Source organism: Notolepis coatsorum, assembly GCF_963971535.1.
Source record: "Notolepis coatsorum genome assembly, chromosome: 6".
Taxonomy (NCBI): Eukaryota; Metazoa; Chordata; class Actinopteri; order Aulopiformes; family Paralepididae; genus Notolepis; species Notolepis coatsorum.
The window spans coordinates 107,249,459-107,273,151 of NC_140170.1; the positions used below are offsets into that span (position 1 = coordinate 107,249,459).

Here is a 23,693-nt window from a genome sequence, read left to right on the forward strand (position 1 = left end):
TGAAAATGGGGGACCCTGATGTAAACAACTTAAGACAAACGTCTTTCTCTGGTCTGCATCCCCTTAACAATTGTATGTATTGAGCCGTACTGTATTGTACCCATTCTGCAATCTGTTAAATAAAGTTTTCATTCATTCATTTATGGCGTAACATTTAGAGGTAAATGGGGTTATGTAAATCGCCATTTTCTGATTTGAATGGTTAAAATAGCTCATTCATCTATTCTCCACTGTCAGTGAAAAAATTATAACCGGAGACAAAATTGGACAAACTTGCACACTGACGAAAAGAAAACATAAAAAGGAAAGCCTGCCCAGTGCGCCACTGAGTGCATGCTGAGAACCGACTCCTGCCCGCCAGTAGTTTAACAGTTGTCAAGGTTACCACCGTTGCAACACAGGATACCCCAAAGAGATCTCACCACTTAAGAAATGAGCATTTTGAGTTGTAACACCTTTTTGCTGTAACTCGTCGAGATCCACAATGTAGCTATGAACTCATTATGTAATTCACTATAAATTAGCACTGCACGTATTGATTAAACATGTCCTATAATCCATACAAAGAAAAACAAGGAGATTTTTTTCACCCTTAACAATATTTTATTAAAAGTGGTGTCAGGTTTAATCTTCATCCTCCTCCTCTTCTTCGTCCTGGTTGATCTGGAAGTAGCGCAGCTCGTAGCTCTCCTTGGTGTTGGCCACGACCCGCAACCAGTCTCTGAGGTTGTTCTTTTTCAGATACTTCTTGGTGAGGTATTTCAAGTACCTGGTGGAGTTGAGGGAAAGACGATCAGTCAATTTAACTTATATGACAAAGTAAAGCTTTTGCTAGCTACTAATCCAATTTTATAATAGTGCTGTTTGCGTGTGAGAGTGTGAGTCACTATCTAACTTTTAGGTCCAATTCCATGACCCACCATCTACCATAGTTCCACAGCTCCTTGCAATTCCAAAGCATTACAATAATTTTTAATGAATGTAGGGGTTAACATTGCAATATGCTTTTGTCATGATCATACAGAGATTAGGCAAACCAACGCTCTAAACTGGGATGTCTTTGATCATGTAGATATTATAAGTAATACATACATCATCTGGTAAAGTATGACTTGCAGAAATGGGCTTTACAGTAATGACACTAGAAATTATGTTCGAGTTAACTTTGTCCCCATTGCACCTCCCAGCAGATATATCATCACCCCATTATACCTCCCAGTACATTCCATTTAATTAGTGTATATAAACCATAAAATGGACATTATTTTACAACCAAACGATAGACGAACTCAATTCAACTACTTTGTTATGTTTTTTCTTTTGGGGGGGGGTGAAAGTGAGGGCAACGGACATGCAGTATCAGTTATTGCAGAGCGAGGAGGGTGCGCGCTGACAATCCCCTGCACAGCGTGATATAGAACCATGGGAGATCAGAGGGTGAATCCCATTTACACCATTTCAGTCCCCTCACACGTAGCACCTGGGGGAATCCCATGGAAACCACATGATGTATTTCTCATGTCACAAAGTGTCTGTCCAATCCATAAGTGATGCCAGTTAAGCTCACCGCAGTGCACCCTGAATTCCCAAGTTAGCAGGCAGGGGGGGGGGGGGATTGCATTCCCCAAATATAGGACTCATAATTCAATGCACTGTGCATTTTGCCCTTTTCATATAAAGGTAACTTGTGACTCGACATGTTTATTTTGGCCCAATTAATTAGCTGTGTTGATGACTGCATTATCCTCTTTCCACAGTAGTTCTTGACACAAAGTATAGTGCACGCTCAATGATGGTGGGGAACATCGAAGGGCATCGCAATTCAATTAGCAGCAACACCCCTCGCTCCCTCACCAAAAAAGGGCCCCTTGTAATGATGCAAGCCTAAAACGTCACCACATGTTCATTTGATTTGAGGGTTTGGGGCTGAGGGCTCGACTGAGAAGCAAATGGGATTCTGCCTGACGGTGATGACTACACTGTCAATTTACACAAGGCAATTGACATTTGTCTTTCTGCATATCTCTTCTAATACACATCCTCGCCTACACATATCCCCAAATATGTCTGTTTGATCATGGTGACATTCTGTACATGCATGCCTCTCCTTCCACCTCAAAACCCCTCACAGGTGGGTGTCTTCAGGCAGGTGGGATCACAGAGGGTTCGGTGCCTCGCTCAAGGGCCCATTGGCACAGATGGTGGGTAGCGTACTGTAGATTTAGGGTCAATCCCAATTCCCTTCCCCTAGTTTTGTAGTGCCCTCAACTGGGTAGTGGCCCTTCAGAACAGAGCTACAAGGAGTAGGAGTTGAAAGCTTTACCTAGGAAATGGGATGCCACGTGTTCAGTCATTAGTAGTAAAATAAAAAGGATTTACATAGTTCTGTAGTGATAAGAGTATATTTTGTACGCATCCACTTATTTGCAGGGTCTAGAAACCGAATTATTTTATCTAATATATATATTCACCTACAGAATAAGTGTAATATTAACATATAATAATAATAGGCCTACGTATTTATTGTATGCATCAAATATTGAACCAGCAACATTATACAATACACCCTCCTCCTGTGCCAGGGATTTAACCAGAGACATTATACAATACACCCTCCTCCTGTGCCAGGGATTTAACCAGAGACATTATGGTTAATGGTAGGGCTGTCTTAAATACTTCGAAGCTTCGTTAGATGGCACAAGCTTAAAAAAAAAAAAAAAAAAAAAAAATGTTTGCCTCAAATCTTGCGCCTCCATTCCAATGAAACGAAAGTAAGCGGCGCCTTCCCGCCTCCATTCCAATGAAACGAAAGTAAGCGGCGCCTCGACTCCACCTCTCTACAACAAGCACGTGGAGATGAAAACAACAAGGACATGTTGAAAACAACAAGGACATGTGCAGCAGACATGTCGAAGAAGTCAGACGTGTGGTTACACTTTAAAATATGCAAAGACGATGCCAAAAAAGCCGATTGCCAGATAATACACAAAACATTAATAAGGCTATGCCTATGCTGCTTAGGGGTGGGACGATACATCGATCCAGATCGATACATCGATGTAATTATCAACAATCGAATCGGATCGATGCGATGTAATAAGATCGATTCATATCGATACTCTTATTTTGAAAATCCTGTGGCGAGTCTCATATCCGCCCAAGAACAACAGCAGTAGCTCCGTGTGTGTAGATGTTACAGCATAGCATTCTCCCTTTCTGTGTGTGTGTGTGCGCGCGTCTTTGGAAAGACCAGATGAGGTCAGAGGAGTTTGATGTTTAAATGTTATTTAAACATAAACAATATAATACATAATAAATGTAGGCCTATACATGATCATGCAACATCAACAAATTGTTGTAGGAACGGTTTGGGAGAGGGAGGTTGTGAGTTTTGAGTTCCAAAAAATGTAGCTTAAAGTTTAAAGCTCAATATATAAAAACGTGGCACTTTACAGTGAACAGGAGGTCTATTTGTATTAAAAACAATAGATTGATTTTCCTTTAAATGTCTGGAAGAGCTAAAAAATACAAATGTCAAACGATATTTTCATTACCTTTTTTTTGTTGATCTAAATGTTACTGATTGTGTTAAATGGGCATATGATATCATCTCATATCGATTGCAGGCACCTGAATCTAATCGTATCGTATTGTATCGTGAGAGACTTTGTGATATCGGCAAATATCGTATCGTTGTCCAAAGAATCGATATCGTATCGTATCATGATGAAACTGGTGATTCCCACCCCTAATGCTGCTATGACTAATGTGTTACCAAGTTGGCTAATTTAATTGTAATCATCTGCTTTTGTAGGTGCATTGTCTTATAAATTAAATATAATATAATTGTTTGCTTGATAGACGAAGGTTGCAACATAATTATGTAATGTCATGTCGTTGGCTGTGAGAGCAGCCCCACTGCACCCAGGCAGTGCAGCCAAGTGAAACCTTGTTGGCTGCGTCAGTCACGAAAGGGGCTAATTAATTAATCCAATCCACTTTATTTATAGAGCACATTTAAAAACAACAAAGTTTACCAAAGTGCTGTACAAGTCCCACAACATAAGATTAAAAATAAAAATATAATTTTTTCTCTTTTTTTTCCTCGAAGCTTCGAATTAAAATCGAAGTTCGGCCCCGAAGCTTCGATTGCCAAAAAAAGCTTCGAAAGTCAGCCCTAGTTAATGGTCATCCTCTCCACCTCTAGACTCATTCTGCCACCCAAAATCATAATGGTGGGATGCCTGAGATAAACGGAACAAGGAAGAGAAGCAAGCAGCAGCTCATATTGTACATTGAATGGAGGTAATATTACTAGAGATTAGGTATTGAGCAGGAGTTTGTGGCGGCTATGATTATGATTATGCAGCAGGTCAGATAATTAAAACACTGTCCTCAAGATTAGCAGTCACATTTTGTCACAGACAGTCATCATGTCATGAGCTTTAGCACTTCAAACGGGGGAATCACACTGGAAGGTTCTCAAGAGAATTCTGTCCCTACAAGAGAACATGCACCACTGTCTCCAACAGCCAGGAAGAAGGACAAGAGAGAATGGTCTGTTCCTCCCTTTTTACTATGTGATGTCACACTGATGTACAGCTTCAAAAAGAGTGACCTGGATAAAGTGACTCGGAGAATAATCCATAATGCATTATCTGGAGATCAAGGTTGATTTTCTGGGTCAGAACTGCTGGTGCAACTTCTATGTAAAGCACATGTAGATGGAGGATGCTTTCACACCCAAGTCCATTTGAAATGGTCCAAAAGTGGAATTGTTACCGTTCTTATTGTTTCGGTCATGTTTCACATTGCCAATTAATAAAAACAAACAAACCATACTCTCCAAACGGAGCTCTGTGGTCATGCAGGCAAGCCTCATATTAGACATAATTTAGAATAACAAAAATAATCTTGTGATCTGCACTTTAGCTTGCTCAAAATACTATACGTTTTCTAAATCATTGTCTGTAAATAATTATGTGCTACCGTCTAGGCTACCGTCACCTGAATTATATGTGGTCATTTTGAACTTAAAAAATAACCATTTGAGGGGAGCGGCTAGGTGGCGCAGTGGGCAAGGCGCTCGCCACCAACGCAGGAGATGCTGGGTTCGAGCCCAGCTCTCGGCGTTGCTACCAGCTTGGCTGGTCGTTCATACTAATACAATTGGCAGTATTAGGGGGTGGGAAGCTGGTGGGTGGGGATCGGACGTTGTGGACAGCGACTCCTACAGGTCGGTTGGTGCGCCTGCGCAGTAGAATCAGGAAGTGACGGGGGCAGCGTGAGCCTCCCACGCGTTACTCCTCGCCACTGAGAGATCGCGCTGTGCAGGTGAAAAGATGCAACGGCTGCCTCCTCGAGTACCGGAGGGGAATTCTGAAATATTAAAACGGAAAAAACGGAATTTGGAAAAATTTAATGGAATTTGGAAAAAAATAAAACAGATTTCATATGGCTCTACATTTATGCGGGAGCGCGCGTGCATGTGGCGTCATTAGCGTGCGTGCAATCAGTGTTGATATGAGGAACCCAATACTGCGCCTCACACCAGAACCTAGAGCCATATGAAATCCGTTTTATTTTTTTCCAAATTCCATTTTATTTTTTTCCAAATTCCGTTTTAATATTTCAGAATTCTGTATTTTGCTTTGTACGCTCATTTTACCATCAGAAATAGTGTCTAATAAGTGGGAATGAATAAATGTCCACAATTTAATAAGATATAACAGTCCATTTAACACTTTAATCGCTGATGACGTGTTTAGACGTCATTCCTAGCCATGCTCATTCTGCCGAAGACGCCGTAACTAGTCTTTGATAAATATTTCAAAAATCTGTGATCGAAATCATATTTCCCCTCCGGGGCCCTGAGATATACTGCAAAGCTCCACTCAACTCTCTAGCGGTTCAAGAACGCGTACTGTAGCACTATTTTACTCTGTCCATTCTATTGCATAATTTTACTATCTATTCTACGATCTTATTGCACTGTATTATTTTACTCTGTCTATTGCTTTTTATTACAGGTTCAAAACTGTCAGGTATTAAACTGTGTGGGTATCAAACAAGAGACTGTCAGGCTTTAAAACTGTAGGACCCAGGCATAGAACTGCGCCCTGAGAGGGAGGTTTGCCCTGGGTGGTAGGTTCAAAGGGTCAAAGTGGGTATAAAACAGGAGGGAAGACAGTCAAGTTTTAAACTGTGGATACCAAACAGAGAAGGTAAAGACGACTTTGAACTGTTGAACAGTAATCCAGAACTATTTTACTGCACTGTAAAATATATATATTTTTTAATCTATTCTACAATTTGATTGCACTGCACTATTTTATCTTACTCTTTTTATTATTGTCTATTTAAAACTGAATCAAACCATAAACAAGGTGGCCTGTTGGGACGTTAGATCCTAATGTGAAAAACTGTGATTTTATATGTCTGCACTTTATGTGCTAATTTTATGCCTGTCTTTTTTCTGTTGTGAAGCACTTTGAGCTGCAGTTTCTGTATGCAAATAAAGTTTATTATTATTATTATTACCAGTGTTGTAGTACTTGAGTTCAGGACATGCGATCGCCATGGGATCGACTGGGATTTATTCATTTTGGAGTACTTTCTGACTGAGGTAAGGTCTCCTGCCGGTATTTTTCTTAACATAAAACATGCTTCTGTAACGATCACAGTGTTGTGTTTTACCGGACGTAAAACATGCTCGATAAACACGATTACGGTTTCTAGTTAAAACGACCCCCCGACCCCCCTTTATTTTGTGAAGACACATATGTACATGGTATATACCTTTGATTTGGAAGTATTTGGGGTTTCAGGCGATCAACCAGAACGATTTGGGCATATTGCATATAACGTGTCATATCTCGCCATCTATGAAAATATTATTTTGGAAAGGGGCGATGTTTAACGTGTAATAGCGCAAAAACTACAGTATGTAGAAATTAACTGATTAGTCAGTGATGGACTGAACAATGCCTGTCAAATGAGCTATTGAGCTACTATTGTCTCCATAGCTATAATACAGAACACACGATGGGTCTGCAAACATCGCTAAAATGGTCAATAATGCTGGCGCCATTGAGTACAGATGGGGAAAGGGCGTGGCGCTCAAAGAGTTATGCATGGAGGATGAGAAAAACACATTTCTTCATGCAAGGTAACTTTGGGCACCGTTTTACATTTGTGTGTGTTGTAGAAATGTGACCAGTCTTTTAGGGATTTGGCTGCACTGGTAATGGCCGACCAGAAGAGCTTGTATGGGCAACCTCAGTGTTTCATGCATCGCTGTTGGGAGGGTTGTCTGCTTAAGTCCAGGTGATTTAGATTGCAAGAAAAGGGATATTTTATTTAATGAAAAAGCTACATAGTGCAGTTTTATGAGCCACTCAAAGTACAGTCAGAGATAAATGTATTGAGTGAGAATGAACTGAGCAACTGAGGGCATTAACTTCTAACCTCAGGGGTTAGTGTGGAAGAAAAAAGGTAATTTAGTTTATGTAATTTATGTCACTTAGTGGATGCTTGCCATCCAAGTGATGAATCTCAGCCCGTTTTGTGCTACCGTTGGGTAACAAGTTACATTCAGAAGACACATCAAGCACCATTTGTCTCACAGGAAGAAGAGGAGGGGTTAACTGGACCATGATACAAGTAACATTTTTGACTCCTCACCATCACCAGAGCCTCATTCATGGAGAGATATAAGAACCGATTTCATTCTTAAATAGCATTTCCTCTTATTGTTCTTACCTGGGATTCAGCAATGTTTTCTTATTGTTGCTTTTCTCTCAGGCAAGACCTAATTCTAAGAGTGGTCGAGAGCACTCTTACCCAGATAAGAAACTCTTACCCAGATGGGAATTTTTTTTTTTTTTAAAAGCCTACCATTCCTAATAATAATACATCAGATTTATATAGCGCTTTTCCTAATGCTCAGACACTTTACAAAACAAACAATACAATTTTAGTAGATACAATAAAAAAAATATATATAAAAAGGTGAGAGAGGAAGGAGTTCATGGGTTGAAAGCAAACCATTGGTCAATTGCCCCCAAATACGACTTTATAAACCCAGAACTTTATTATTATAACTTATTGCGTGGTTCTGCACAAAACAGTTAGATGCTGGCTGCCCAGGCATACGCATATTTACAACATCTCCTCTCCTCTCTTCTCTGCTCCTACAAGTTCTGAGCGCATTCTGGGTTTTAGCCACAGGGACCTTTCAGAGAGCGATGACAGCCGACAGATCCAGTATTTCCCAACCTACTGCGCGATTGGTTCTTGATAAGTGTGCAGTCGTTCAGTATTGACAAAGCCTACTTTGCTGGAACGATTTATTTCGCAAGTACAAGTATAAGTCTTTATTTGTCATCAGATTAACACACATGCGATGAGCGACCCACAGGAACACACACACATGCACTGAGTCGTGAGTAGGGATGGGTATCGTTAGGATTTTATCGATACTACTACTCTTATCGATACTGCTTAACCAGGGAGCGAAATTAACTTTTTGACTCACCGGCCAGTGGCGGGTAGATGGGAAGAGTCTACCCGCCAAGCATATTTCTTACCTGCCAACATTTTTTTGATTAAAAAAAAATATATATATATATTTTATATAAAAAAAAAATTTAAATAAAATATATATTATATAATCATACTTGTAGTTGTATTATCTGCGAGACATCGCCACCACGCAATAAGTCAAAATGCTTGCTATCTGCAAACAGCTCCACTGTCTGTGTGTATACTTGAGTAGCCTCCAGCTCCAGCAAGGATTCTCCGGCCCTGCAGCTAGACCCTATATTCAGCTAGACCCTACATTCAGCATGCAAGGATTCTCCGGCGATGCAGCTGGACCCTATTTAGAACGTTACGGTTCTTTTGTCAAATCACATTCAACATGCCCTCAGCTAGAATACGCATTCAATCAATGTTATAAGACATTGATATCAGGAGCTATCTGTAGCTACTGCTAGCCCGGTAGATAACGTTAAGACAATTTAGTTTACTGGGACAGATGGATCATCTAACGTGAGCTAGCTAAGCTAGCTAACGAGGGAACGGAGGTATTATGCACTCGAGTAGACTATTGCTGATATCAGCAGCTATCAGTAGCTAGCCAGCTAGATACCGTTAGACAATGCCTTGTCATGTATTAAACTAAAAGTGAATAGTTGACTGGGTCATTGTTTAAACAGTAATGTTAGTTCATGGAGGTCCGATATAGACTAGAGCAGACAGAAGTAAACAAGCCAAATGGAAGCTTCCGATTGGTCATTTGCTTTTTTTTCTCATGAAACCAGTCACGTCACTCTACTGTGATTGGACCGTTGACTTGAGTGCAATGTGGGACTTGTAGTTTTTTAACGATCTCGCGGTGGAGAAAAAAAAGACGAGCGGCTATAATCTGTACTCGCACACGAGTATCGTTATGAACTTACACGTCTACACGCCACACGGCGGGCAGCCCTCTAAGTGTCATGCGCCGAAGGTAAAAACAGACCGCCCCTGGCGGGCGGCAGGCTTTAGTTTCGGTCCCTGTGCTTAACGGTTCGGTACTTTATCGATTTATTATTTGAACGGCTTAAGGCCATATCTGTACTTGATGTTTGTTTGTTGTGTTGCATATTTGAAATAAACTTCAATTATATCAAATCAAACCCCCCCTCTTAAAAACAAAAACCTGTGTTTAACCTAGCCATCTATAAAACATCATGCTAAAACTGTGAAACAAATGTCCTACTCCCCTAAAGAAACATACATAGCAAACATGACTCAGTTATCCAATAGTGCTGCTGCTTTTTATTTAGTTAAAATCTTTTAGTTAAGACTAAACGACTACAATGATTTCATGACAACAGATTGCTGCTAATTAAACACTTCATGGAAACGGAGTAACGTTAACGTTATGTCGAGTTCATACGTGTAGTGTAGTATGAACTCGACATAACGTTAAAGTTACTCCGTTTCCAGTGTTGCCGCCACCGTTGCGTCGCAGATGGAGGGTACACTCTGTTAGCTCCGTAGCTAATCCGCTCCTAGGACCTAGACTACCGATAGCAGTACCGATAACGCCGGAGCTTATCAATACTCAGTTTTTTTCTAATTTAGTACCGGTTCCCGTTTAGAACCGGGTTTCGGGGGGCATCCCTAGTCGTGAGTGTGTGTGTCATTTTGAGATCAGTCGCAAATCGCTTCCTGTTGAATGGATCAGACAGTGATCAGATGCCGAAACTCGGCTGTTTTACACACGCCTCATTCGCCTTATAAAGCGTGTCTCTATGCAAATGATTGAGCGCAAACGCTCATTTGAATTTAAGAATGAGTGGGATTCATCATGCAATAGACCTGGGTTAGAACAGATTTGGATGTTAAGAACGGCTTGATGAATGTGGCGGTGGCTTTTCTTATTGTTCTCTTAACAGACAGGTAAGCAAGAATATAATAACTTAATTTTTTATTTTTTTGTATAGCACTTTTCATACAGAGGTTGCAGTTCAAAGTGCTTCACAACAGTAAAAAATACAGGCATAAGCGAGCATAAAAAGATAGACAGGTAGAATCAGTGTTTCACATTAGGATCTAGCATCCCAATAGGCTCTCCGCTTACAGTTTTCAGTAACACAAATAGTAAAAATAGTTTAAAATGATTCAGTTTAAAAATAGTATAAAAAAAAAAAAAAAAAAATTATAAAATAGAACGGACATAAAAAATACAGGCATGAGCGAGCATAGCAAGATATGGCAAATAATAAAAATAGTTTAAAATGATTCAGTTTAAAAATAGTCATCAGTAAGAAGTAAAAAGTGCAATAACCGACGGACATAAAAAATACAGGCATGAGCGAGCATAGCAAGATATGGCAAATCAGTGTTTCACATTAGGATCTAGCATCCTAATAGGCAAATAATAAGAATAGTTTAAAATGATTCAGTTTAAAAATAGTCATCAGTAAGAAGTAAAAAGTGCAATAACCGACACATGAATTTGATAGGCAGTGTACAAGAGTAGGCAGGGTAAGAATAAATACAAGTTGTGTCAGGATATCCCTGATGTTTCCTCTTGCCACTAGGTGGTAGCAGATATCTATCAGTGAAATGCCTGAGCAAAGAGATAGGTTTTAAGCTGTCTTTTAAAGATGTCTAGCGAGTTGGCTTCCCTGATGTTTTGGGGTAGTTTGTTCCATAGTTTTGGGGCATAGTTGATAAAGGCTGCATTACCGATCCTCTTTTGACTGCTGGTGTGTAATTTATTAGAGTGTTGGCGATGTAGCTAGGTCCCTGTCCATTTAGAGCTTTGTATGTAAGGAGAAGGACCTTAAAGTCAATTCTAAATGTTACAGGAAGCCAGTGTAAAGCGGCTAAGACTGGACTAATGTGCTCTCTCCTTTTGGTTCTAGTTAGCAGTCGGGCTGCAGAGTTTTGGATTAGCTGAAGCCTCTCTGTGGTTTTCTTAGGGAGACCTGTGAAAAGTGCATTACAGTAGTCTAACCGGCTAGATATGAATGCATGAATTAGCTTCTCAGCATCGTTCTGATTAATAAATGGTCGTACTTTTGCTATATTTCTGAGATGGAAGAACGATGTTTGTCACTTTGCTAATATGAGAATTGAAGTTCAGTTCTGAATCTATGACAACCCCAAGACTAGTGACCTCAGATTTGATCCAAGGGGTTAGTCCCCCCAGGTTCTTTATTAATGTTTCTTTTTTAGTTTTGGAGCCGATAATTAGAATTTCAGTTTTGTTCTCGTTTAGTTTCAGGAAGTTCTTACTCATCCATTTATTTATTGCCAGTAAGCAGTCTGTAATGGAGCTAATCGCTGTATCATTTGGTTCAGCAGATATGTACAGTTGTGTATCATCCGCATAGCTATGGAAATCTACATTATGTTCTCTGATGATATCACCCAGCGGTAACAACAGAAGAGTAAAGGACCTAAGCAACTCCCTTGTGCAACTCCATAGTTGTTGTCGTATATATCAGACATGTGATCTCCTAGTTTAACATAGAATTTCCTCCCTCTGATGTATGTTTTAAACCAGCCTAGCACATGGTCTGAGAAACCGACATGGTTTTCAAGACGATCGATTAGAATATCGTGATCGATTGTATCAAATGCTGCACTGAGATCTAACAGGATAAGGATGGAGATCTTATTCTCGTCAGAGTTTAGTCTGAGGTCACTGATTATTTTGGTGAGGGCAGTTTCAGTGCTATGATATTTTCTGAATCCTGACTGAAATTCTTCTAAGATGTTGTTTTCTTCAAGAAAGGAATTTATTTGAACTGAAACTATCTTTTCAAGTACTTTACTAATGAATGGTAGGTTGGATATTGGACGATAATTTGCCATTTCATTACTATCCAAGTTAGGTTTTTTTAGTAATGGCTTTACAACTGCTGTTTTAAAGGCATCCGGGAAAATACCAGTCCTAAGGGAAGTGTTTATGATATCTAGCACAGGGCTTGAAACACTATTAAATACCCGTTTGAAGAAAGCTGTAGGTATAGGGTCAATGTCTGAGGTGGAGGAGTTACATTCTGAGACAGTTTGTACCCCGACGAGTATAAGAAAAATAATAAGAGTATTGTTGAATGAGGCCCATTGTGTGTTCATAGGTGTATAGTGTATGTTTTGGTAGATCTCAGCCTACCTTTCTCACTGCCACTGATGTTGAAAAGGGTTGAAAATATGCTCCATGAAACTTGAAAGTGGTTGGGCATTAGTTTAGTTTATTTATTTGGCACATTATTTAAAAACAGTGCTAGGAGGGAACGAAGCCAAAAGGGCTTGTACAAAGTTCCACTCCCATCCCATCAATGTCCATAATCATATATGAACGAAATACATGTAAAACATGGTCAAAGAAAATAAACTCAAAACAAGATCAGAGACATAAGGCAAACACTATAACGAGAAAATAGAGGATAGACACGGATAGATATCATGTTCAAAACATGGCAACAAGAGCCAATAAATAAAAAAGTACAAGGAGGCAAAGGAGAGGAGAATAACATAAAAAATATATAATGAAGAAAAATAAGACATAGAACCAGCCATATAGGTAACACTGTTACACAGGACTAACTTAATAAATTGATGATTTATGATGCAAGTAAATGGCCTTTTAGTTGCTTTTTAACACATTGGGCGCCAGAGGTCGCTGTGGGCGTATGGCCGTGTGTGCCAGCACTGTATGAATGGGGGTACATGCCGGTGTTTGCAGTGCTAAAACTATATTAAATATTATAGCTATGGATCTAATAATATAGTCGATTGTCATTGAGTTTCTTTCGGTCAAGATGCAATACGAGTATAGTTTTAGAGTAATTCTGTGTAATCCCAGGAAACGCAGATAAACAGCGTTTTATTGCATTTCACTATAAGGCGTGCCATTCCTCGCTTGGATCGACAATCAATCTGAAATCAACGCTAGATTTCGGTATTATGTTTCATCATGCATGCATGAAAGGGTGGGGGGGGGGGGGGGCGTTTCTATGCTTCGATCGTCACCAACGGAATACGTTACACAGTACATTACAGACACGCTCCGATTGCGGGAAGGGATTATCGGCTCAACGCAAGATTGATAGCATATACCGTACTTTTCGCACTATAAGCCGCACCTGAATATAAGCCGCAGCAGCTAAATTGAATGATGTGTACATATATAAGCCGCACTGGACTATAAGCCGCAGGTGTTTTAATGTTTAATTACCATAATGTAAGGGTTCGTGCAGAGGGGATTGTCGGGAAAGAGATGGCTGTTTGAGGAAGCTCCCATTTATTAACATTTGTTTAAACAGGAACGATAGCCAGTTAGCAGCGCCGGGTACAGTAGGTAGCAACGTTAGCTCTCATAACATTAGCCAGTTAGCAGCTCCGGGTACAGTAGGTAGCAACGTTAGCTCTCATAACGTTAGCCAGTTAGCAGCTCCCAGTTAGCAGCTCCGGGTACAGTAGGTAGCAACATTAGCTCTCATAACGTTAGCCAGTTAGCAGCTCCCAGTTTGCAGCTCCAGGTACAGTAGGTAGCAACGTTAGCTCTCATAACGTTAGCCAGTTAGCAGCGCCGGGTAGAGTAGGTAGCAACGTTAGCTCTCATAACGTTAGCCAGTTAGCAGCGCCGGGTACAGTAGGTAGCAACGTTAGCTCCCATAACGTTAGCCAGTTAGCAGCGCCGGGTACAGTAGGTAGCAACGTTAGCTCTCATAACGTTAGCCAGTTAGCAGCGCCGGGTACAGTGGGTAGCAACGTTAGCTCCCATAACGTTAGCCAGTTAGCAGCGCCGGGTACAGTAGGTAGCAACGTTAGCTCTCATAACGTTAGCAGCGCCGGGTACAGTAGGTAGCAACGTTAGCTCTCATAACGTTAGCCAGTTAGCCAGCGCTAGCCAGCACTAGCCAGCACCTGCGAAATCGAGTGCCAAACTGATGATATCAGACGTTGATATCAGGAGCCATCAGCAGCTAGATAACATTAGACAACGCCTCATGTATAAATAAACTAAAGTGAATAGTTCGTTGACTGGGTCATTTTGTTTAATGCTTCAGTTATGTTGAAAGAGGAGCTCTGAGCTGCTCATACACTAGACTCTTGCCATAATGGTTTGTTGACGTGGTTGACATGCACTGCTGCAGCAGATTTAGGAGTCTGATCTGACGGTCACAGAGCTTGAGGGAGCGCGCCCAGTTAGCTGTAAAAATCCATAGATTAGCCGCACCGTTATATAAGCCGCAGGGTCGAAAAATGGGGGAAAAAGCCGCGGCTTATAGTCCGAAAAGTACGGTAGCCCTTACCTCGTCTATGATGTACTGCAAAAAGAATATTCCAATTATCTGATCGCCATTCCAAGTATTGATGTCGGTCGTGTTGCCAAGATAATCCACCAAAACACATGAACCAGCGGTGCTCGAGTGTCCCCAATCCATGAGTTATAAACGCTTGTCCTGCCCGAGAAGGAAAACCCGGACCGGACTTCTTAGACCGACGTACAGCCCAAGCCAGAGGCTTTCCAATGATGTGCAATACCGCCTGCAAGGCGTTAGGCGGCGGTATTGGACATTTGCGATCTGAGACCCATTCCCAATGATAACATCAGGCTGGATGGATTATGAATGGAAATATCGAATAAAAGAAATAACGATGAAAACCCGACTTTTCTCGGGTTTGGCGCCCAACGTTCGGCGAGTTAACCCGACTTATATCGGGTCTGGCGTCCAATGTGTTAAAGATAGATAAGGAGGTTGTTGACCTCAATGATGAACTTAAGAGTGTTCCAGAGTTTTGTTGGATATGAGTGAAATTCTGATAAAAAAAAATAAAGAAACTATGGAGAGTATCCGGAATATCTTGCCTATTGTTTATGAACTTTTATATGAATGAGCATTTTTTAAAAGCATTTAGTTTGTCAATTGAGAATATTGAATATTTGCTGAACAGAGGTGCAGATGGTTCATATCTGGTAGATTGAGAAATCATCCTGAGGAACCTCTTCTGGATTATGACAAATGTGTTGAGATATGATGGATATGTTGCAGCCCAGACTATATTACAGTAGTTAAGGTAAGGAAATAAAAAATGTCATTACCATCCATTCATATTTTAGATCCTTCTTTAGGGTATAATAATTGGTTAGACTAGAAGTCTTTATTTGTCATGCAGTTTTAACACACACACGTGGTAGTACTTGTTTTTACTGCATACCGGTATATCGGTATCGGTTGATATCGGTATCAGAAATTAAGAGTTGGACAATATCGGTATAGGTAAAAAAGCCAATATCGAACATCCCTAATTAGAAGTAGTTTACCCTTGTGAAAATCACTGCACCTTTACGTTCCATGACATTACTGTACTACAAGCTATTCAAATTTGCAACTAGGAGCACACAGGAGTTAATAACAACCGCACCCAATGTAGAAGTTTGACATGCAGTGCTTCTAGTAGAGTCAAAGAGGGTTCATATGGCCACAATAGTTTTCAGAACTTACAAGTCTCATGGATTCTTTCCCACCCCTTTTCAACATCAATGGCAGTTTGATGGCATTTAGTAAGGTAAGCTGATATCAGCTAAAGAACACACCGTATACACTATCAAAATTAGACTGGTATGGTCCTTTAAAGCTAATTTGTCATCCATTTTTTTGCTGAGACCAGCAGCTCTATAGGTCACCGTCGGTCCACAAAAATGTCCTCACCCTCTAGCCCACCAGGTGTCACCCTAGGAGGCTGAAATTGGGCATGGAGGTCAAGTGTTAGTGTGCAAAAGTGTGTGTGTGCGTGCGTGTCCATGCCAATCGGCTCAAAGGGGGCAAGGAAATGGGAGGAAACTCACAAAAAGGTTGCAGCTATAGACCGCACACACAATCACGTCATTATGACAAACCCCGGTGCATCCCCCCCCCCCCCCCCCCGGCATTTACCAGAAGATTGTCATTGAGTGTGCGTTAATTTTATTTAAAATTCTAAATCCACTGCCTTATTTAGAGAGAAATATATATTAGAAGGCTTTTTTCACGGGACGACAGCTGCATGAACCACAGATGAAGCTAGGAGCGATCTATTAATTAGTCCCATTCAATTTATTATAGCTTCAGCAAAGACTTAAAAACTCTTGTTTAAACACGCGTTTAGTTTTACTTGCATGCATCACATGAGTGGAAATTAAATGCTATTGTAAATAAGTAAATATGTGTTTTGGGGCATTTTGCCCAGTATATTCCAATTCCAAAACAATTTCCATGCTTTTATTCTTATTATTTTATGCTTTTATTGGGCAATAAGCTCCATATTCAGAACGTCCTATGGTCATCCTGTGAGATTGGCCGATAGCCGATGCTATTCGCCCACATTTCTGTCTCTCAGCGCACTACAGTGAGAATGGACTGCAGTCTCTCAGAGCTAACAAATACGGCCTCAATATATAACAAATACAGTCTATTATTAGATGTTATAGTATTATTATATTATGTAGGCTAATATATAGCTAAAGTAGCACACAACGAGTATAAGCTATTCCTTTTAAAAGGAAGGATGTTCTCCTGTGAATTGGGTTGACAGTGGCACACGCGAGTCTGGGCTATTGTTCAAATCACATAATTTCTTTTGTGGATTAGGTTGACTAATGCATTATTAATTGCAGTTCAGCAAATACTATCTTTATATCTATGGTCATAACTTCCAAACTGCAAGAGGTACTTGGGCTGGAGACAGAGACAGAGACAGAGACAGAGACAGACAGACAGACAGAGAGAGAGAGAGATGCACTGCAACAACTTTAGAGTGACCAATGGAATGGAACTATTTGCCGTCAATTCCAATTAACCGTCAAACTTAAATCAAAATAGACTAGGCCTATATGCTTCTATGGCATTATAAATGCTCTAGCGTTTTATGTTATTGAATTATAAGTCAACATATTGGGAAGGTTATGACCATAGATCTATGGTTAAGAAAATCCAGCCAGATCACGCAACAACAACTACCATATTTGCTGAAATGCAATTAACAATGCAAGTTGCAACAATCTGATGAACGGATGTATTAATGTAACATTGTTACAGTAATAACATTACTTTCCCCAGTAACGAGTAGTGTAACAAATTACTATCCAAATTTCAGTAATATGATCAGAAAATAACTTTTGAAAAACTCCAGACACTTTAGTCAAGACAAAAGATGACAAGTTCATCAGTAATCTATCCAAACTTTGCTCAAGGTGCACACAGTAAGAAAAGTAGTAACCTTGAGATTGCGCTCGTCACCCATGCAAGAGACTGCGGTCTCGACTCCCGGAGTCAGCATTGCCTTGGCTTGGGCTGATCGCTATACTAACTCGTTTGGCTGGGTTAGGGGGAGGGAAGCCGTGGGTGGGAAACTGGCGTTGTGGACAGCCCACAGGTCAGGTCTGGGCGCTTGCTCAGCGGAGGCAGGACTTGAGGAAGGCAGCGTGACCTCCCACGCGTTACACTTCACCAATGAGAGCCCTCGCTGCCAGGTGAGAAGAGAGCCACTGGCTGTCGCCGCACGTGTCAGAGGAAGCGTGCGGATACTTCAGGGTTCCCTTGTACCGACCAGTAGAACATGCGCACAACAACCAGGTAGGGGAGGGGGGGGGAATTGGCACAACGACTAAATTGGGACGGGAGAAAAAAAAGAGAAAAAAATCGGAGAAAGAGAGATACAAAAAAATAAATAATAAAAAAAGTAGTAACCTTTTTACCAAACCTCTCGTGCTGAAGGAAGAAGAGCTGTTGGTTCCCAGTTACTACGCTTTCTAACCAGAAGTGTTGCTGCGCACACTGTATCCGGGGGCCCCGTTGAAAACACTGATCTATATCAGCGCAGTTCTGCACTTGCAGCGGTTTTCGGGTCCAATAGACCCATCTCAAACCCTGCCCTCTTTTCTTGATCCTCCAATCACAACTGTCGCTTACCTCAGACAAGCTTTGTTTGTCCGAGGTAAGCGACAGTTGTGATTGGAGGATCAAGAAAAGAGGGCAGGGTTTGAGATAGGTCCATTTGAAAGCCCCCATAGGCCAAGTAACCTATGTTGTACTGAATTTTTAAAGGCAAGAAAGGAAGCAATTGCCAATTCTGGGAGGTGTAAAGGAAAAGTAATGCAACAAGCAGTGTAATTACTGCTCCCATGGAGTAATTGGTAATAAGTCATCATTTTACTTTGGAAATGAGTAACACATTACTTTGTTTGAGTAATGAGCCCAACACTGATCCTGGATAATATGATGCATGTATGGGATTATCTAGCTCATTTGTATCTGGTTCACTCAGTTCCTCGAACACAGGTGCAGGATTGATTATACAAGTGTAGATTCAATCATCATCTAGGGTACCTGCACGCACCCATTTTGGCATAGAGGGAACATGAGTACGTAGATAAATAGCCAAAAACATGATCAACAATCATATGATTGGCTGATGGTGGCATTATAGCAAAAGCTGGGAAAGGAAAGATCACCCACTTTCTCTGCAACAAGGTCTCATCGGAAAACATAAATAAAGTACCTATCGACCACAGGAAAAAAGGTACATAATGTACGTTAATATGTTATAGCCATAAGTAATATATTTACATATTGTATGAAATAATATATTTACGCTTCGTGAAAAAATATTATTGTGACTAGACTAAGTAAGCCACCCACCCACCCCGATACAAACAGCAATACTATGATGATTATTTGTTTTAACGTTTAAAGGTTATGATAAAAAAAGTTTGGGTTAAGGTTAGGGTTTGGGCGAAGCCATCAGAAAAGTGTCTCTCGGTAGTCTTGAGGTAAAGGCACTTGCCTCCCATGAGTGGCCCAGGTTTGTTCCCCAGCAGCGGAACTCAAACGTTTTCTGAAAACATTCAAAGTAAAAAATGTATATGTAATATAATACTTATTTGTAATTTCATAAATATGTCGATATATTACTTATTTGTAATATACATTGTACATTTTCATAAATACGTCAATATATTACTTATGGCTATGACATAACGTACATTATGATTTTTTTTCCTGTGGTAGTATTTTACTTACAGTACATATTTGGGGCGAGATCAGGCTGTTCTGAGGTTGCGCAAATATTAATAATGGAATGATATGATGAAAATATAAATCCATACAATGAAATACAAAACTTGCAAAGCATCTAAAATGATCTAGGGTTGTATCAAATTTGCCCAATATACACTAAAATAATTTAAAAGTAGGAGGGACTAGCAATTGGTGATAAAGGGTCTGGATGCAGGCAAGGATCAAATCGAATCCAGTGAATAAGCCTGACATCTTGCAGGTTGTGACCGAGTTTGAATTTCTTTGCTCCGTTAACAAGTTAGGCTAAAACCTGAGCTTACTTCAAGGAATGGAAAATCCTAGGTTTATGTCAAAACTGTCAACAATCTAATCTAGCCAACTCAGTGATCCATGCATGAGGGCCCCTGGAGTGTGATTTTCAGCTGTGATCTAGTGACGGCAGGGTGATTCAGCTGTGATCTAGTAACAGCAGGGGGATTCAGCCTATATCTTTGAACAAGAAACTTACCTTGTGCCATGAACCCTGAAACCTGGCCTGCGTGTAACTGTGCAAAATACACATTCCAATGACCTTACTTAACAAGGACAATATAATAAGTTGTATTACATGTTCTTACCTCTTTGAGAAAGGAACTTCTGAGTTGACCGCAATTTTGCTCTTGCTCCTCTCAATGGACACCACACCACCACCCAGGCTTCCAGCTTTGCCGTTCACCTTAATGCGCTCCTGCAGGAACTGCTCCTGTGGTAGACGAGACACAGCAGAGCCGGTTACGAAGTAGAACACAAATAACCCTGAAGAATGACTTTATTGAGGGTGGACCCTCATTTTCAATAACGAGATAGACAAAAAGAAATTAAAATAACTAAAAAAATTAAATAAACAATAGCTAGATCAGACTAACACACAAATATTAAGTGGTTAAAATAATTCCTAGTTACAACAATGACATTCAAAAACATTAAGATTTAAAGGCATTATTTTTCTTTTGAAAATGTTCCAAGGTTATCTGGGAGTCGATATTCAAAGTGCTTTGTAGGTTATTCCACGAGTCCAGAGCACAAAATCTTCAGAGTTGAGAAATTAACCCAAGGAACACGTAGAGTAATCTCCTATCACACAGCGAGGTGCGATACAGGAGAGTCGCTCACAGGAGCTGCTGACAGGTGACAGCTGTTGCGACTAATGCTCCGGTAGTCTCCCTTTGAATGTCGACGTTCTCGTGGCATCTCATGCATAATATGGTGCTGTGGCGTCAACACAGCTCACTGGCTACTGTTGACATTTAATGACAATCACCTGCTATTCTATTAAAATAACCCGTTTCAGCCACCCGTCTTCATTCTGCTATCTAGATGTCAGCGGCGATGATGTAATCGAATAATATGAATCTCCATTATTTTAGGCTGACTGCAATCCTGCCTTGCATACAAAACGATACGAGGGTCTGGCTGTTGAGCAAATAAAGACAGATAGCGATGTTCTGGTATCCAGAAATCTTGGCTGCTGGCCATGGTGTGCATTATGTAACGAATAGGATGGCAACTTTATCTCCAACAGCTGGTCCACTTACGAAGTTGGCAGCATCCATGATGCCATCCTCAACAGGGTGAGTGCAGTCCAGGGTGAACTTTAGGACCTGCTTCTTCTTCTTGCCACCCTGCTTCTTCACCACCTGCTTCTTCTGACAGAGCAATGCACAAGGTTAGGCCACTCATCACAACCATATGAAGACCAACTATATAGCCAACTATAACACTTACGACAGTGATAAACAACTATAGTGTCGTATACTGCTAAGCAGCCAGGAAGGTAAGACATTTCCGAGTAGTGGGTGTGAATGAATGAATGAAAACTTAACAGATTGCAGAATGGATACAATACAGTACGGCTCAATACATACAATTGTTAAGGGGATGCAGACAGCAGACCAGAGAAAGACGTTTGTCTTGTTTACATCAGGGTCCCCCATTTTCAATTCATAGTGACAAAGGAAACTAAACGATCGTTTATAGTTCCCTTGTGACAAATACTAAAAACGAACGGTATGGGTGATACGGGTGATGCATAGTTGACTCCATTTATTAGTAACTGTAACATCATGACAACACTAAGTGCACAACTAGCATAGCTCCCACCATGTGTTTAACAATAGTATTTGAACATGCCAAAGGGACTCAACCACATACTGTAGTGTAATTGAGACGTTATCTCTGAAAAGCCTGTCGCCAGAACGTTGGCAGCAGTGAACGCGGTCTGGTGCGCTGCTGACGTTATAACGGAAGCTTTCGCTAGGAAGCAGCACTACTAGCACAGCGTGGTTACAACGAACAGCGTAACGTTAAACTAAACCAAACAAGCGACCCCTTTCTTCTGTGGCAAACGTATTATTGTACGTGAGTTAAATACACGTGTATCTTCCCAAAAGACAAGCGGTAATAAACAATCTAGATAGTGTGTATTTCCACGTTTTAGTACTCACAATCGGAGCCATGACTGACAGATTTGGTCGAAAGGAAGGAGGGAGGATTGCGCAGGAATTATAATACCCGGCTGCACCATCGATGGGCATCGATTTATCTGGGATTGATTAAAAATGGCTAAAGAGTTATTCCAAAATGTATTAGATACAGTTTTATAAATGTCATTGTTGATATGGTGATATATAAATAAATACATAGATATGTTGTCTTGTTTTGTAGAAATAGGTCTCTGTAAAGGTTCAACCTTTGATTGTGTCGTTTATCAAATCCTACGACGAGAACAGATTCAGGTTTCAGATTCAGATTTCAGATTCAGAGTTTTATTTGCCATATGGAAGTAATATTAAATAATATACAGTTCTCATACAAACCCAAGGAAAAAAGGAGCAGGAAGAAGAAAAAGTATTATAATTACCTGCCCTGCCCCCTATTCTAGAACTAAACAAGTAACACTTGTCTGATTATGATTGAGAGGTTTGATTATACAACCAATTGTATTTTCCACTATGAATGAATGACGTTTATTTTTCCGTCTTGTTTACAGACAAATAAACACACCCGTGTGGACTTACAAAAGGAAAAGAAAGAAAAATCACAAATGTACATATTCAAGGCAAGCTCACACACAAAGGAATATTTTTGCCTATCCTTTACAAATAATTAAAAACTAAATATATTTTAATATAACAAAGAAAAACTTAAAATATGCTGGAAGATATAATTTTTTGAAAGAAAAAACAAATGTTTGATGTTTTACTCAAAACTGTACTCCTGAATTATTTGATCCCTTAAGGCTTTTTAAAATCTCCCCTGAGAAGTACACAACTTCAACCCGTCACTAAGGCTATTCCATAATTTAACACATCTAGCTTTTACTTAATCATATCATATCATTATATCATCATATTAGCGGGGTTCGGTACACAGACCCAGATTCGGCTCAAACAAGGGACTAAACACGTTTCGCAATTATGCCACATCAATGTGGAACGCCCTACCCACAGCTGTAAAGGAATGTGAATGTGAATCAATACCCACCTTCAAAACCACTCTTAAAGAGCACCTACGGGAGACTGCAATTCGAAACTGGCCCCAGCTGTAAATGTCCAAACCCAACCCCCTCCAATGTACAGTTTCCCCATTTCACGGGATGGTTTGAAAGCTCGGCGTTGCTAATAAACATTTTAAATATATTTTATAAACTGCTCAACACAGCATTATTTCCGGCGTTGGGATTAGCAACGGCGAGCTTTCAAACCATCCCGTATCTCTGTTTGAAACCCTTGTGCAGCTGTGAGTACCTTTGAACTTTCTCTGTGATATTTGTATAACGAACGGTTCGGCCAGAACCAGTCCTTCAGGGTAAATCTAGGTTGGTTTCCTATTGAGGAGCAAGTGACTGTGGATTCACTCCGTGCATCACAGTCACGAAAGGGGCTACGGGTTACCATGTCAACACGCGAGAGTCACCGGTTGAGCATGGATTTTGGAGGACCGAAGCTAAAACAATAATAAGCCCAGCTGCCCAGGGCAGGGCTGCCTGCATTGTGGTGAGTGTTGTGTTTTAATAATAATAATACATTCGATGTATAATACACCCGCTGTTACAGCACACACACACACACACACACACAGACACAC

At 40.5% G+C, this 23,693-nt stretch overlaps 1 protein-coding gene across 2 annotated transcripts; it reads right to left on the bottom strand.

The window, feature by feature from the left end:
* Positions 1-580: 580 nt before the first annotated feature.
* Positions 581-22,098, bottom strand: rpl22 (ribosomal protein L22). Of its 2 annotated transcripts, none has more exons than XM_084317412.1 (4): positions 22,052-22,098; positions 21,143-21,253; positions 20,186-20,310; positions 581-769 (listed from the first exon to the last, which is right to left on the bottom strand). In XM_084317412.1, the coding sequence occupies exons 1-4, from the start codon at positions 22,061-22,063 to the stop codon at positions 625-627; spliced, it is 393 nt and encodes a 130-aa protein (XP_084173538.1). In that variant the 5' UTR covers positions 22,064-22,098; the 3' UTR covers positions 581-624. The 2 variants fall into 2 exon arrangements, with proteins under 2 accessions (XP_084173538.1, XP_084173539.1); XM_084317413.1 differs by having other exon boundaries at positions 21,143-21,250; positions 22,052-22,075.
* Positions 22,099-23,693: the final 1,595 nt, after the last annotated feature.

Bases quoted from the DNA above. Each gene is read 5' to 3' on its own strand.
- rpl22 (XM_084317412.1), bottom strand. The intron at 20,311-21,142 runs GTAAGTGGACCA...CGTCTACCACAG, and splicing joins TCATGGATGCTGCCAACTTC to GAGCAGTTCCTGCAGGAGCG. The intron at 770-20,185 runs GTAAGAACATGT...CAACTCCACCAG, and splicing joins GAAGTTCCTTTCTCAAAGAG to GTACTTGAAATACCTCACCA.